We start from the raw sequence: 13,258 nt of genomic DNA, 5'->3' as shown, positions 1-13,258 counted from the left end.
TTATTGGAGACACAGCGGTTAACCTGCACTTAAAGAAGGCCCATACGATATCTGATATATGTATATGGTTTCTTCAGCTGTCAGAATAAAACTAGTCAGTCAAATGTTGATAGTTCACAACAAATATACCTGATTTAAGTGCATTACTAGTAGGAGGGTTTTTTTTTCCGTTGCCTCATTTGCTAAGGAGCAAGCTTTATGGGTCTTAAAATTTATATTTTTCACTTTATTATGGCCACAAATAAAAATTGTATGTTAAATGCATCTCGTGGCTTTGCATTCCTTATATAGTAAAGTCAAACTTTCTCGTTCAACTTCAGGCTGAAATTAAGCACCCTGTTAAAAGATCCGATATTCAAAAAAATCATAAATAGAGCTGTGGGTGTCCGTGTGCTTTTTACAGCCTCTTTGAAAAATTGGCTTTTAAAGTGCCGCCTAGAGGAAGTAGGATTCAGTATGTAAGTGGCTGAATTATTACCTTCTGATCTCATCTCTTTTATAAACCCTTCAGGGCTCCACTGTCAAACAAATGCTCTTTCTTTAAAGGGGTAGTAATTAGATATTATGCAATTTTCGCAAGAACATTTTCTCTTCACTTGCCAAGCGAACCTTTTAATTCTCTCAGTCCCGTGGCATGTGATAGGAGAGGCTACAATTGTAAAATTGCATGCTAGTAAAAAAAAAATACCTGGTATTGTCCCGGTATATATATATGCACACAACTTCAAAATATCCAGCTTCGATGGGGCATAAAGAAATACATCATCGCACCCTTATTATAAAAAGAAAGCTATTCATAAAGTTGTCACCTATACCACTGCTTCTTATGGCATTATAATATATTGCACTGTGAAATCACATGTGACCGCATTTATGCAGTATTGAAATGGAGGAGGTGTAAAAAAAAAAACAACCTACATTCTGGCTATATGTATATATTATTTTAACAAACCCCTTTGCGACCTAGACTTTAATGCTTCCGCCACAGTGAAAGGTTAATCTAAACTTCCTATGTTAGCGCATATGAGCATCAGGGATGCATGGTCCATTTATCTCTGTTCGTGGCAAGGTTTGCCCATGAGCTATAATTATACAACTATGGCTTTTGTCAGCTTTGCCTGTTATTGCAATAAATTAAACGGAGAGCAAGGAGCAATTCCTATTTAAGTCTGGGGGTTATGGCTTACCTGCAAAACAAATCGAAGGAACGGCACGGTCCCATGTGGACTTCATTTAACTAATTAAACACATATCTATAGTATGAATAATAGGTTCCTTCAAGTTTCTTAAAGCCATAACAGCTCTGAAAGAGCAACAGAGATGCCTACCAGCCAAACAGTGGTTCTCTGTTAATTATATTCTGTTGCTCAGAGCTTCTACACTCATCAATGTTCATGTCATGGAATGGATTACAAATGAGTTTAATTGATCCTTTCTGGTTTGCTTATTTGGGGAAGAAGACATTAAAGCTTACACATAACTAAGGGGTAATCAAAATTTGCAGTCATTTGGAAACCCTAAAACCTTCAGCTTAAGAGGCTCAGCGTAACATATAAATATATATATATATATATATATATATATATATATATATATATATATATATATATATATATATATATATTTAAACTAGGAGCTGCCTCTGAATGTTCATTTGTTAACACTACCATCAGGAATAAAAATATGTCATCCCTGCTATTCGTTGCCTATTTCTGAAAGAGAAAAAAAATGTAAGTGATTAATCTGTTGCTATACGTTTTTGTTTACGTAGCGGGGATTTATCTTTAAGGTGAAGTATACTGAATTAAGAAACGAATTTAACTATATTTAGTCTTGTCTGCCATTAGGCAATCCATTTTATTTCTCATTTTATATTCATTGTTATTCCTACAGTCATGAAACTATAAAGAGATTAATCTGGAATGTAGGATGCTATTTTAGGATACTTGGGGAGCCTCCATGTAATAAAAAAAGGTTGTTTTGCCAGATGAATTTTATCATATTTATAAAGAGCCAACATGATTTGTCACCTAGTTGAATAAGATCAGAAAAGAAATGTATAAAATGTCTTTTAATCAGAACATGAGAGTCTAAAAATTGCTTTGGTTGCAGAGAAATTTTGCCTTAACTACAATAATCCCAAACAATTTAGAACCACACACACTTCAAAGTGAAAGATTGGCCCCTAAGCCCTTTATTATCACCATGGATATAACAGGGGGGTAACCCACCAAAATGTCTCATCTGTGGCTGTAATAGACGCTAAGGTCCAAGCTTTTACTTGGAAGTGTGAGGGGCCTATATGTATAATTTGTAGTCATATGGTGATATACAGGAAACATACAGTATAACCTTCACAAGAAAACTGTATGAGACAGGAATTTGGGCGTATAATAAAATGACATTAACCACAGGAATTGCCATATACTCTTCTGGGAAATATTTCCTTGTTATATACTGCCAACTTTTCAATGACAAATCTTGAGAAATCTGAAAGTCATAAAGCACATGTTGTGCCATTATCTAAACACTTTTATTTTACCAATTGATGAAGCATTAACAATTTTTTTTTAAAAAAACCCTTTCCTTCCTCAGGCCCCCATTTTTTTGATGTTGTTGTTGATTGGGTCAACAGTATTTCCTATTTACTTCTAAAAGATTAGTATACTAGGATGTTTTAGAAGCGTGGGTTCTTTTATTTTTTTGGCTCAGTCACCTAGAGATCAGTAGAGTCTATATTAAAATGTGACAGGGGTTGGCCACAATGTGAAATTTTTCCATGAACCCCATAAAACTCCCTAGAATCACACTTGTATAATTAAATAGCAGTGTGTTCATTTCTAATGTCCGCTCTTTTTTTGAATGAACTTTTTTTTGAGTATTTTTTTTTTTGCACTCAACAGAACAGAAAATATAAAATGTTGCTGATAATTTTCATCATTTCCTATTTAGAGATTTGCCCAGTAGATTGTGGCACTCATGGTGTGTGCATGGGTGGAGCTTGCCGTTGTGAAGAAGGATGGACTGGCCCTTCCTGCAATCAAAGAGCCTGCCACCCCCGTTGTTTGGAGCATGGCACCTGCAAAGATGGGAAGTGTGAATGTAACCAAGGGTGGAACGGAGAGCACTGCAATATTGGTAAGATAAATATATTGTAATTCTTCATTAGAATTAGAGACTTTGTTGTTGGTAATCTATACTTGTTTTGTTTTAATTATTCATTTTCAGAATGGGTATGTTTGAACAAGCCATGAAATAGACAGGAGATCTTTCACTTTATCAGATCCTCATTTGTCAGTATTGTTTAAAGGGAATGGATGCACTTCCTTGGAGGATGCAGAGATTTGTAGATTAATAAAAATAATAGTTATGTACAGATGTGTAATTAGAACTTGGCAAACATCTCAAAACCACTCAAACTGGCAAGCAAGCTATAAGAGTATAGATAGAGGGCTCCAAGGCAATATATTTAACAAGGTGGGGTAGAAAACGCAACCATTCCTGGGCCAGGACACAAAAATCTTTATTACTCTACACTTCTAGGCCCCCTGAACATATATAACTTAATGCTTAGGAAAATGTGAGGCTTTGTTGTTATTCTGGTCATGTTGTAGTGTTCTCCTTGCTTCCGGTTCTTCTTTATAGTGTTTATCTGAAACACCAGCCTCTTCTAATCCACTGAAATGTATTCTGAACTAATATTTCATACTATCATTGACTATATTGCCTTCACATTGTTCTGGTTAATGGAGGTAATGTTAGAAAGGCGTATAACTTTTCTTTGGTTCTGAATTAAAAGCAATAAAAATATATTTTTTTAAAAAGATGGTATAACAGGTCTTATTACTTATATCTGTATAGTATTTTTTTTTTTAAAAAAAAGACAAGGTGTTGGCTACAGTCAGCAGTTGACACCTTGATAAAAAGGCTCACTAATTTATTTTTTGTTTTCTATGTGAATCTATCAACATTCAGTTAGGTAATATAGGGGTAAATTTATCAAAGAGTGAAGTTAATAGTGAAGTTCCGCCACTAGAGTGAAATCCCGCCACTTCCCATTTATTTCTATGGGGTTTTTAAAGGCATATTTATCAAAGGGTGAAATTTCACTTTCACCCATTGATAAATACGCCTTTTTAAAATCCCATAGAAATGAATTGTGAGCTGCGGAATTTCACGCTAGTGGCGGAACTTCACTCTTTGATAAATTTACCCCATAGTGAGGGTATTTTCATTAAAAGGGAATGCTAAAATAAGCTGTTGTGCTATAGATCAAAAAATGAAGGGAGCACTGATCAAGTATTTTCAGTTATAGTTTGGAAAAGACTATTAGCACATGATAGATTGGCATTCACTCCATGTTGGTTTTGCACTTTTATGGAAAAGAAGAAAAATGAGGTTAAATCAAAATAATTCTCATTGCCTTAAGCTGTTACAGCTAGGACATTTTCAGTTAAATACAGAACTAAATATTGCCATTTGTTCTCACTGATCCTAATAATTATATTAGTCAAAGAAAAATTAATTCCTAATTCCTAGCAGTGAAAACATAAAGGTCCACTCGGGTTTTTAACATATAAAAAAGAAAATCTAGTGTAAAGTGTCTGAGATTATACTTTACTTGCATAAGATTTCTGGTTTACAGAATTATAAGCATAAATGAACTGTACATAGAAGGTCATAATGTAGCAATTCATGTGTATTCTGTTGGTTCCTGCAGAAAAGGACCCATAGTTGCTAACATTTCGGAATAATTTCAAGCTACTGGAGACTGCTTAAAAACTTTTAGAAGTTGTAATCCAAGTGTTGTTGTGGTAATGTACTATTGAATATGTTTTCTTTACTCAAACTGTAAAAAAATGTCCTTTATGATATAGGTTCAGACAGAAGGGGAGAGCCTGAAGGCAAAATGATAAGTAATAAGGTTATACAATAGCATGAAGCTTGATGGTGTGTAGGATATATTGTAGTTGTTAAATGACTTGACTTGTGGGGGTGCTACTAAAGGTAGTTACTGTGATAGGATTACTAAGGTATCATGCAACTCATAGAAACAGTTGTTAAGTGTGAGATTTGCATGAATGGATGTGTGAAATGTTCTGAAACCACCGGGGTACAGATGTTAGTACAGCATTGTATGTAGCAGACAGTTGGTGTCGAAGACCCCCTCCTCTGTTCAGGGATAGTTTCTCCACCTTGACATGAATCGCCTTTTTCACGCCTTTTTCCAGTTGTTTTAGAATTACCTATACTAGATAAACCATTACCTGGATGAATGAAAATCTTCATATTCAGACTAAATACAGGTCTAGGCAACCTCCTTTTCTCTGTTCATGTAGACACTGTGTTTTTATTACAATGGCTGGTTACTGGATTGAAGTTGTTTGCATGTAAGATAAGAAATGGATCTGAGAGGAGGGATTAGAGTGCAATGAAGTGTAGTTGTGACTTGGCATGAGGATGTGTTTAGATTTGTTTGTTTCTTCTTAAAGAAGAAGACGCATACACTGTCAAAGGCTTTCTGCAAAAGTAAATATGCCTTTACATAGATACTGTCCACTATGCTATCTGAAGGGCAAACATCTGCAGTCTCTTCTAAAATCCCATGTGGCTTCTTGTTTTCATTTACTCTGGCAAAAAGAATATTTGCATCCAGGTATGGCTATCAGAGCATTGTGGCTGGATTCTCTTTTGTGTGCTTCATTTTACTAATGGATTTATCTTCATGTTTTTCTGTAGACAACAGAAAACTCAATGATTTAATATTTCTATGATATATAAACTGAAAATGCTATCTGGTTGTTGGTGTGACTAAGTTCCGCAACCAAAGTTTCACTTTTATTGCTATTCTTTTTGCTTATTCTCTTGTAAGGCCCTCTTACGTTGATTTTACATTCTGGCTTCCAAACTGCTGCCTGGTTGCTAGGATTAATTAAGCCATATAACCAGATAGCAGGAGAAAACCCAAGCTTGTGATTTGCAGAATAAACAGTGTTTAGCAAAAATTATAAAAAATGAGGATGGATTGCAAATTGTCTTAGAGTACTCCCATCTGAACTATAATAAAAGTTCATTTTAAGGTGAACATCTTATTTTAAGCCAGAGGAAATATGTATTTTATTTGCTATGACTGCAAAGGAGAAGGACCTGTGTAACTACTGCATTTGGCCAGTCCATGCTTTGGGTTATTACTATAGATCACAAACTCACTCTGGGTGTATATACTGTATTATGTTGACAACCTTTTACACCTGTATGGTTCTGTGTTATTGAAAGCATTTTACAGGCCATTGGTAAGTGCTGCTTTTCATTTTTTGCTAATATACATCTACTTTTCCTGGGCTATATCCATATCCGACAGCTCATTCCACCCATACCATTCACTGGCTATTAGCGGTTTGGAAGGAGATAAGGCATGTTGTAGCAAGAAAGGAGAGAAAAATAAGTTTCTAAATATTTTAATAAACAAATACAGAATACAGAAAGCAGTTGTTGTGGCTCTTTAAGGTTGGAAAATATAAGGACTTTATTGTAGGAATATTCATCCTCTAAATGAATTCCTCAGCCCAGAGAAGTGATGTACCACCTTTCTCTGTACCTATGTTACTGAACTATAACTCTCAAATGATTTGTCATTCACAACACAGTGACCTCAAAGAAACCTCTCCCTTACATTCTCTTGCAGAGAAACAATACAAAACATAGGACTGGTCATATTAGTATTGAGTGGTTCAAGTGTTGGGTAATATATCTCTTTTATTTAATAAAGCACAGAAGAACCTCAGTAAAGTGTGATGTGTAATTTATTTCTCTGCCCAGAGGGGGCGGAATTATGTCTTGTCTGGGGACCAACCACTCTGACTTTGCTCATTATTGTTGTTCACAAGGGATCTTTAGACTGTTAGTTTGACAAAGTACTTGCAATGAATAGTGTTTATGGCTGTATGGTGGAGGACAGATTAAGTAGGTAGCACAACAAATCCTGCACTGGGCAGAGTCTGGAGATAGGACACTAAAATATATAAAGGTTAATGTCATTGTATAGTGGAACATGGGAACTCCACAATTGAACTAAAAAAATACTAAAGCCTATAATGCTGATTTAACACCTGCAATGCCAGGTCTGAAAGCTTGATGACTAGTTAATTTACTGTAAAGCTACTGGGAGCTACAGATATTGTCCCCTAGGTGAAGATTCTGGGAGTTATAATACAGCTGGAGGGCCACATAGTAGACAGGCCAACCGTAATTTGTTTTTTACGAATATAAAATTAGAGACAAAAGCTTGGAGAATGCTTTACCAAGTGTTACTCCAAACGTATTCAACTCACTGGAAAAAGGTTTGAGTATGGTCAAACCTTATGTTCCTTGTGACGAGTATGTCATCTACTGCACATTCCATGTGACACTTAGGGCATCATGATGGGCATACAGTATATATATAAATATAAAATGAAAGCTGAAAGACTGTAAACTAGTAATATAATGTAACTCCTAACACCCCCTGAATTCTGGATGGTGGGAAATTACTTGAAGGTGCAATATCATTGTCATCCATCCTTAAAATATATTTGTAATTTTTTTTAAAACCTTTTTTGACCCTGATAAAGGATTTTTATACTCCTGAAATGATTCATAAACTATGATTTTATGTTAAATCCCCTGCCTTGGACTATAATATGTATAATATTGCATTTTAGTGAAATAATATATAGAAGTTATTCAGTGGAGCGGCACTTACCCTATACACACAAAAGGAGCCTAGGCTTCACCCCACATGTACACATGCTTCCCATTCATTTGTCTAAAGAAATAAAGAGAAAGCTTTATTCCTGGAACTTTGGGAAAAGGCCACGCTGACAGTATATTATTGCCAATTCACTGGAGCATAGAGAGCAAGATCCTGGGTGCTATGTGCTTTCAACAAAAAGGATTGGAATGCTCAATAAAGCCTTTTTAAACCATGCATAATGTTAATAATAATACAGATATGACCCTGATTTTTTATTGTTTGAGAGGCAACTAAATTCCATATATAGGAGTACAATAGCAGTTGGTTTTCCATTAGGGATGCACCGAATCCACTATTTTGGATTCGGCCGAACCCCCAAATCATTTGTGAAAGATTCAGCCGAATACCGAACCGAATCCGAACCCTAATTTGCATATGCAAATTATGGATGGGAAGGGAAAAATAATTTTACTTCTTTGTTTTATGACGAAAAGTCATGTGATTTCCCTCCCCACCCTTAATTTGCATATGCAAATTAGGATTCGGATTAGGTTCGGCCGGGCAGAAGGATTTGACAGAATCCGGATCCTGCTGAAAAAGGCAGAATCCTGGCCGAATCCCAAACCGAATCCTGGATTCGGTGCATCCCTATTTTCCATGAAGCTTTCCTATCAGTATGAAATGAGTAAATAATTATGTTGGTAGGAAACCTGCACGGCCCCATAGATTTATTGCTGCAACATACTGTACCGCTGTCTTTTAATCCATGAATCATATTCTATAATCTGACTTGCAAATAAATCCATTTGCATGAAGCCAATACTGCCTAGTTTAGATTTGTCAACACCTCTTCCTTTTTTCAGTCTTGAACATTGGAATGGGTGGATATGACCATCTGTTGTGTCACTTGCCTGCAGCCTCGTCACTTAAAGCATGAGACAGGCTACAGCTGTTTAATTGCTATAGTGCTGAACAATTATCTTTCTGCCCAAAATATATATTTATATGTGTATGCCTTAAAAGCATGTGGTTAAGCATAAGTGATCTAATTGTGGACTAATATTATTAAGTGTTTGTTAATTAATCCCACATGGAGTATTGAACAATAAAAAAAAATAGGCGTTCTTCATTTAAAGTGGACCTGTCACCCAGACATAAAAAGCTGGATAATAAAAGTCCGTTTCAAATTAAACATGAAATCCAAATTCTTTTTTTTATTAAAGCATTCAGAGTTGTTGTAAACTCATTTAAAACTCTCAGCTGTCAATCAAATATTGCCTGCCCCCTCCATAGAGGTGGGGCAAGCTATTACTTTCACTTTCCATTCAGCACTTCCTAGATGTCAGTGCATTACCCACATTGCCCCAGTTCTCTTAACCATTTAATTGTGTAGCCAGCACATGGGGATGGACATCGGGTCCCTCATTCTGGTGCACAAACAAGATTCTGAGATGATACAAGGCTTGTCTTAATAACAGTGTCCACAAAATGGCTCCTGCCTGCTTTTTATTATTAGCTTGATGGAAAGGAGATTCAAATCATTTATACAGTGTAAGTAAAGTTAATTTTGATTGACTAACATGATAAAAAAGGATTTGGAATAATATTTTAGGGTGACAGGTCCCCTTTAAGTAAATGGGAGAAACAGTCTCTTGAATTTAATTAGTTGAGTGTGATCAAACTATTGTTACCCTCACCCTAAATGTCTGACTGTATGTTGGTAAATAATCTCCAAAATAAATAATATTAATAGTACATTAATAAGATCCAATTCTGTCTGACACAGGAGGTAAATGAATAAGTGGAGGACAGTTTTGCTGGAAAATACAACCAGCCTTTCTAAAAAAAAATTTCCAGCTATAAATAATTAACATTGGCATCAAGCATTGGTAAAAATACCAGCCAGGTAGCAAGTGGTTAAATGCTCTCATTCCACATCAGAATTACTAAGTGAAAGTTGTCAGTTACAATAAGGGGGTGGTATACACCTATAAACACCTTTTTCAGCTTGAGCAAAATAAACAGAGCTTCTGCTGAAAATGCATTCTACCTATTCTTATAATTTAATAAAATTGATATTTTCTTTTTACATCTTACAAAGCGCCAGTGGATCATTGTTTTGCTTTAACATTTACTACCCCTTGTAATTGGGATTGTCTGTGTACTGGAAATCTGATTATCTCCCTTGCGAGAAAGTGGGAAACTGAAACCAATTTCACTTTCTCTATTTGCCCTGTTTAGTTCAAGATATAACAACACCTGTAGACTTTCCTAAAACAAGGGGAATGAGTATGTGGTTATACTGATATTTACTGCCACAAATATACTGTATACACAAATATATTTTAGGGAAAGGTATAAAAGGCTGTAGATAACACTTAGCAACCAGTCCGCAGGTGTTTTACGTTTATAATATCTAATTGGATACATTTTTCTTTTTTAACATTGTACCAAAATATTTGTTCTAGTTTATTAACTCCTAACAGTAAGCATTTATTGGTCCATTATACAAGGTATGGGATCCATTATCTGGATTATTTATTATTATCTTTTTTATATTAATCTATAAAATGAATGTCTTTATATGAATTAATTACTATCAGTATTTCCAATCGTTGCAGTGCTCTCCAGCACACAGTGCCAAAAAGAAGGCCTCATCAAAAAATAAATAACAGAGAGACATTGATGGATCGTTATATTTCAATGGTTATTTGAATATTATGTAATAAATCCCTTAAGTCAAAAGGAAAACCGCCTTTTCAAGCCTCTGTTGAATTGATGAGGCAGTAGATTGAAATAATTTACATACCAGATGCTAGCAGTGCTACTCATTTAGAGCTGTCATTGATGTAGACCAAACAGAGTCTTCCTCAGTCATCACCTTAAAGGAATTGGGGCTAACTTGATCTGCAGATGATTATTGATATTGCATCACAGAGTGTCATAACTGTCACCTTGGTCTGTTTTTATACACAATGCAGTTTGAATAATGTAGAAAGCTTGCTATAATATTTATAAATATGTCTATATATCTGTATAGCTTGGCTGCATGTTTTCATTATGTCTCGGAGACCAGCAACATATAGCTGTGCTGACAAGGGTCAAGTTTTATATCCTTACTCATAGTGAAGGCAATTTAGAAAAAAGTAAGCAGAGAGCTAGAGAAAGGAACAAATAATAGAAACCAGAAAGGGGCAGTGCAACAAAATAACCCTATATAAGATAAATAGGTCTCTGTGCTTTCTGGATAGTCTAAACCACAAGGTTTTGCATTAGTCTTAGCGGCTTCTTCCAAAAACAGAAGAACTGCACATTATTTTTCCTACTTTTATATCCAAATATATAAACCTAAAGTCTCCATAGAAATCAGTGAAAAAAACCAACCCAAATATGACCGCTGACACTGAAATGTATAGAATTTAGGTGAGATCCTTTCTATCTAATTAAGCTAAAATACTTAGGGGCACATTTACTTAGGGTCAAATATTGAGGGTTAATTAACCCTCGATATTCGACTGTCGAAGTTAAATCCTTCGACTTAGAATATCGAAGTAGAAGGATTTACCGCAATTCGTTCGATCAAACAATCGAAGGAAATTTTAATCCATCGATCGAACAATTTTCCTTCGACCAAAAATTTGTTAGAAAGCCTATGGGGACCTTCCCCATAGGCTAACATTGAGGTTCAGTAGGTTTTACTTGGCGAAGAGACAGTACTTCGACTATCGAAAGGTCGAATAGTCGACGATTTTTAGTTCGAATCATTGATTCGAAGTCGACAGTTGAAGTAGCCAATTCGATGGTCGAAGTAGCCAAAAAAATCATTCGTAATTCAAAGTTTTTTTTATTCTATTCCTTCACTCGAAGTAAATGTGCCCTTACTATATACTATATGGCCACAAGTCATCAATTATTTAAGCAACAGCCACATCTAAATCATGCAATCACTTTCTTGATATTTCTGTTCTTCATACTTTGTGGCAACAGTTTTGGGGAAGGCTTTTTCCTGTTTCAGCAGGATAACCCACTGCACAAAGTAAGGTCTATACAGAATTGGTTTGCAGAGATGAGAATGGAAGAACTTTACTGAGTTCGTCCAAATTGATCACTTGTGGAATGAATCAGTTGTACAGGCTGATACATTAGATAGCTTTAAGAAGGGGTTGGATGGCTTTTTAGCAAGTGAGGGAATACAGGGTTATGGAAGATAGCTCATATTATTACTAGTTGATCCAGGGACTGGTCCGATTGACATCTTGGAGTCAGAAAGGAATTTTTCACCCTTTGAGGCAAATTGGAGAATCTTCAAATGGGGTTATTCGCCTCCATCTTGATCAACTAGCAGTTAGGCAGGTTATATACAGACCAAAGGTTTAACTTGATGGACATGTGTCTTTTGTCAACCTAACTTACTATTTTACTACAGCAATTCACTCTAGACCTGGTCTCCCAACATCAATTCCCAGTCTCATACAATTGAATAGTAGCAATTGAGCAATGTTCCAGCATCCAGTAGAAAGCCTTTCCAGAATTCCAGAAAAGTCAGAAAGAGGCAAAGAGAGGACCAACTTCCTATAAATACACCCTTGGTTTTGAAATGATAAACTTTTAGCCATAAAGTGTATAAAGAATTGCTTGTGGTAAGTCACAGGATTCTAACTCAGAAAGCCTTGGGTTTGATCCCTGATGACAACTCCTTGTGGTCTTCAGCAATTTACTTACCCTCAAGTTAGACTAAATCATCGCACCTACATACTATACACACCTACACAAGGTGTTTATTCACTGCACAAGTCATTTTATTTTGATAAACATCTGTTCTTCTCTTTCTATAACGTGAGACCATGCAATATACTACTGTATGTGATTAAAGCACTGACATCACCTTATGAGCACCAAAATATACTTTATATAATCAATGTGATAAATTCTGTAACTATTGCTAGGAATTCACTTTGTATCTCCTCCTGAGTTATTTCATTTTACCTACGCATTTTGTATTATTTTCCTAAAACATCTGGGATAACAGTGGCTCACAAGTTAGCACAGCATGTTTTGACTTGATAATGGCTCAGAGGCAACTTTAGTTGGAACTGGAATCCCAAGACAAGCTTCCAACACAATATGCGTATCCATGTGTGTTTGTCTTTGTAAAGTATATACTCAGAGTATTCTCCTGTGAGCAATGCTTCCTTCCAGTGGCATATGTATGCTTGCAGCTCTCAATGGCACCCCATTGTTTTCTCTCGTTATGGCTCTGCGGTTGTTGAGTTTGTTGTGCACTGTGGATATTACACCTGTGGGGGGAAACAATTAGCACCAATAAGAATAAAAATTCACATCTCGCAATCTTCAAATCTTCCTTTAACTGTTTAAACTGCATAGCGAATATTAATTGCGCATTGCGAATTTTAATGGCGCATTTTTAAGTGCTTGAAAATGTTGTAAACATAATAACCTTTTCAGTAAGAAGTTTTATTACATTCCCTTCTCATTGGCGCAAACTGTCGGAAGTGGTCGCTAAAC

General features: G+C 35.7%; 1 protein-coding gene across 9 annotated transcripts in view; it reads left to right on the top strand.

The window, feature by feature from the left end:
* The window catches only part of LOC108706622 (teneurin-3), a 507,440-nt gene that overhangs the window by 399,350 nt on the left and 94,832 nt on the right, over positions 1-13,258 (top strand). For all 9 annotated transcript variants that reach the window (XM_041579517.1, XM_041579516.1, XM_041579515.1 and 6 more), the window contains one exon: positions 2,953-3,138. In XM_041579517.1, the coding sequence (XP_041435451.1) occupies positions 2,953-3,138 (186 nt within the window). The remainder of the gene's footprint in view (positions 1-2,952; positions 3,139-13,258) is intronic.

The sequence above is a fragment of the Xenopus laevis genome, chromosome 1S (genome assembly GCF_017654675.1).
Source record: "Xenopus laevis strain J_2021 chromosome 1S, Xenopus_laevis_v10.1, whole genome shotgun sequence".
In the NCBI taxonomy this organism is placed as follows: domain Eukaryota; kingdom Metazoa; phylum Chordata; class Amphibia; order Anura; family Pipidae; genus Xenopus; species Xenopus laevis.
The sequence above is the reverse complement of the archived record's forward strand: the minus strand, read 5'-3'. Positions and strand labels throughout refer to the sequence as shown.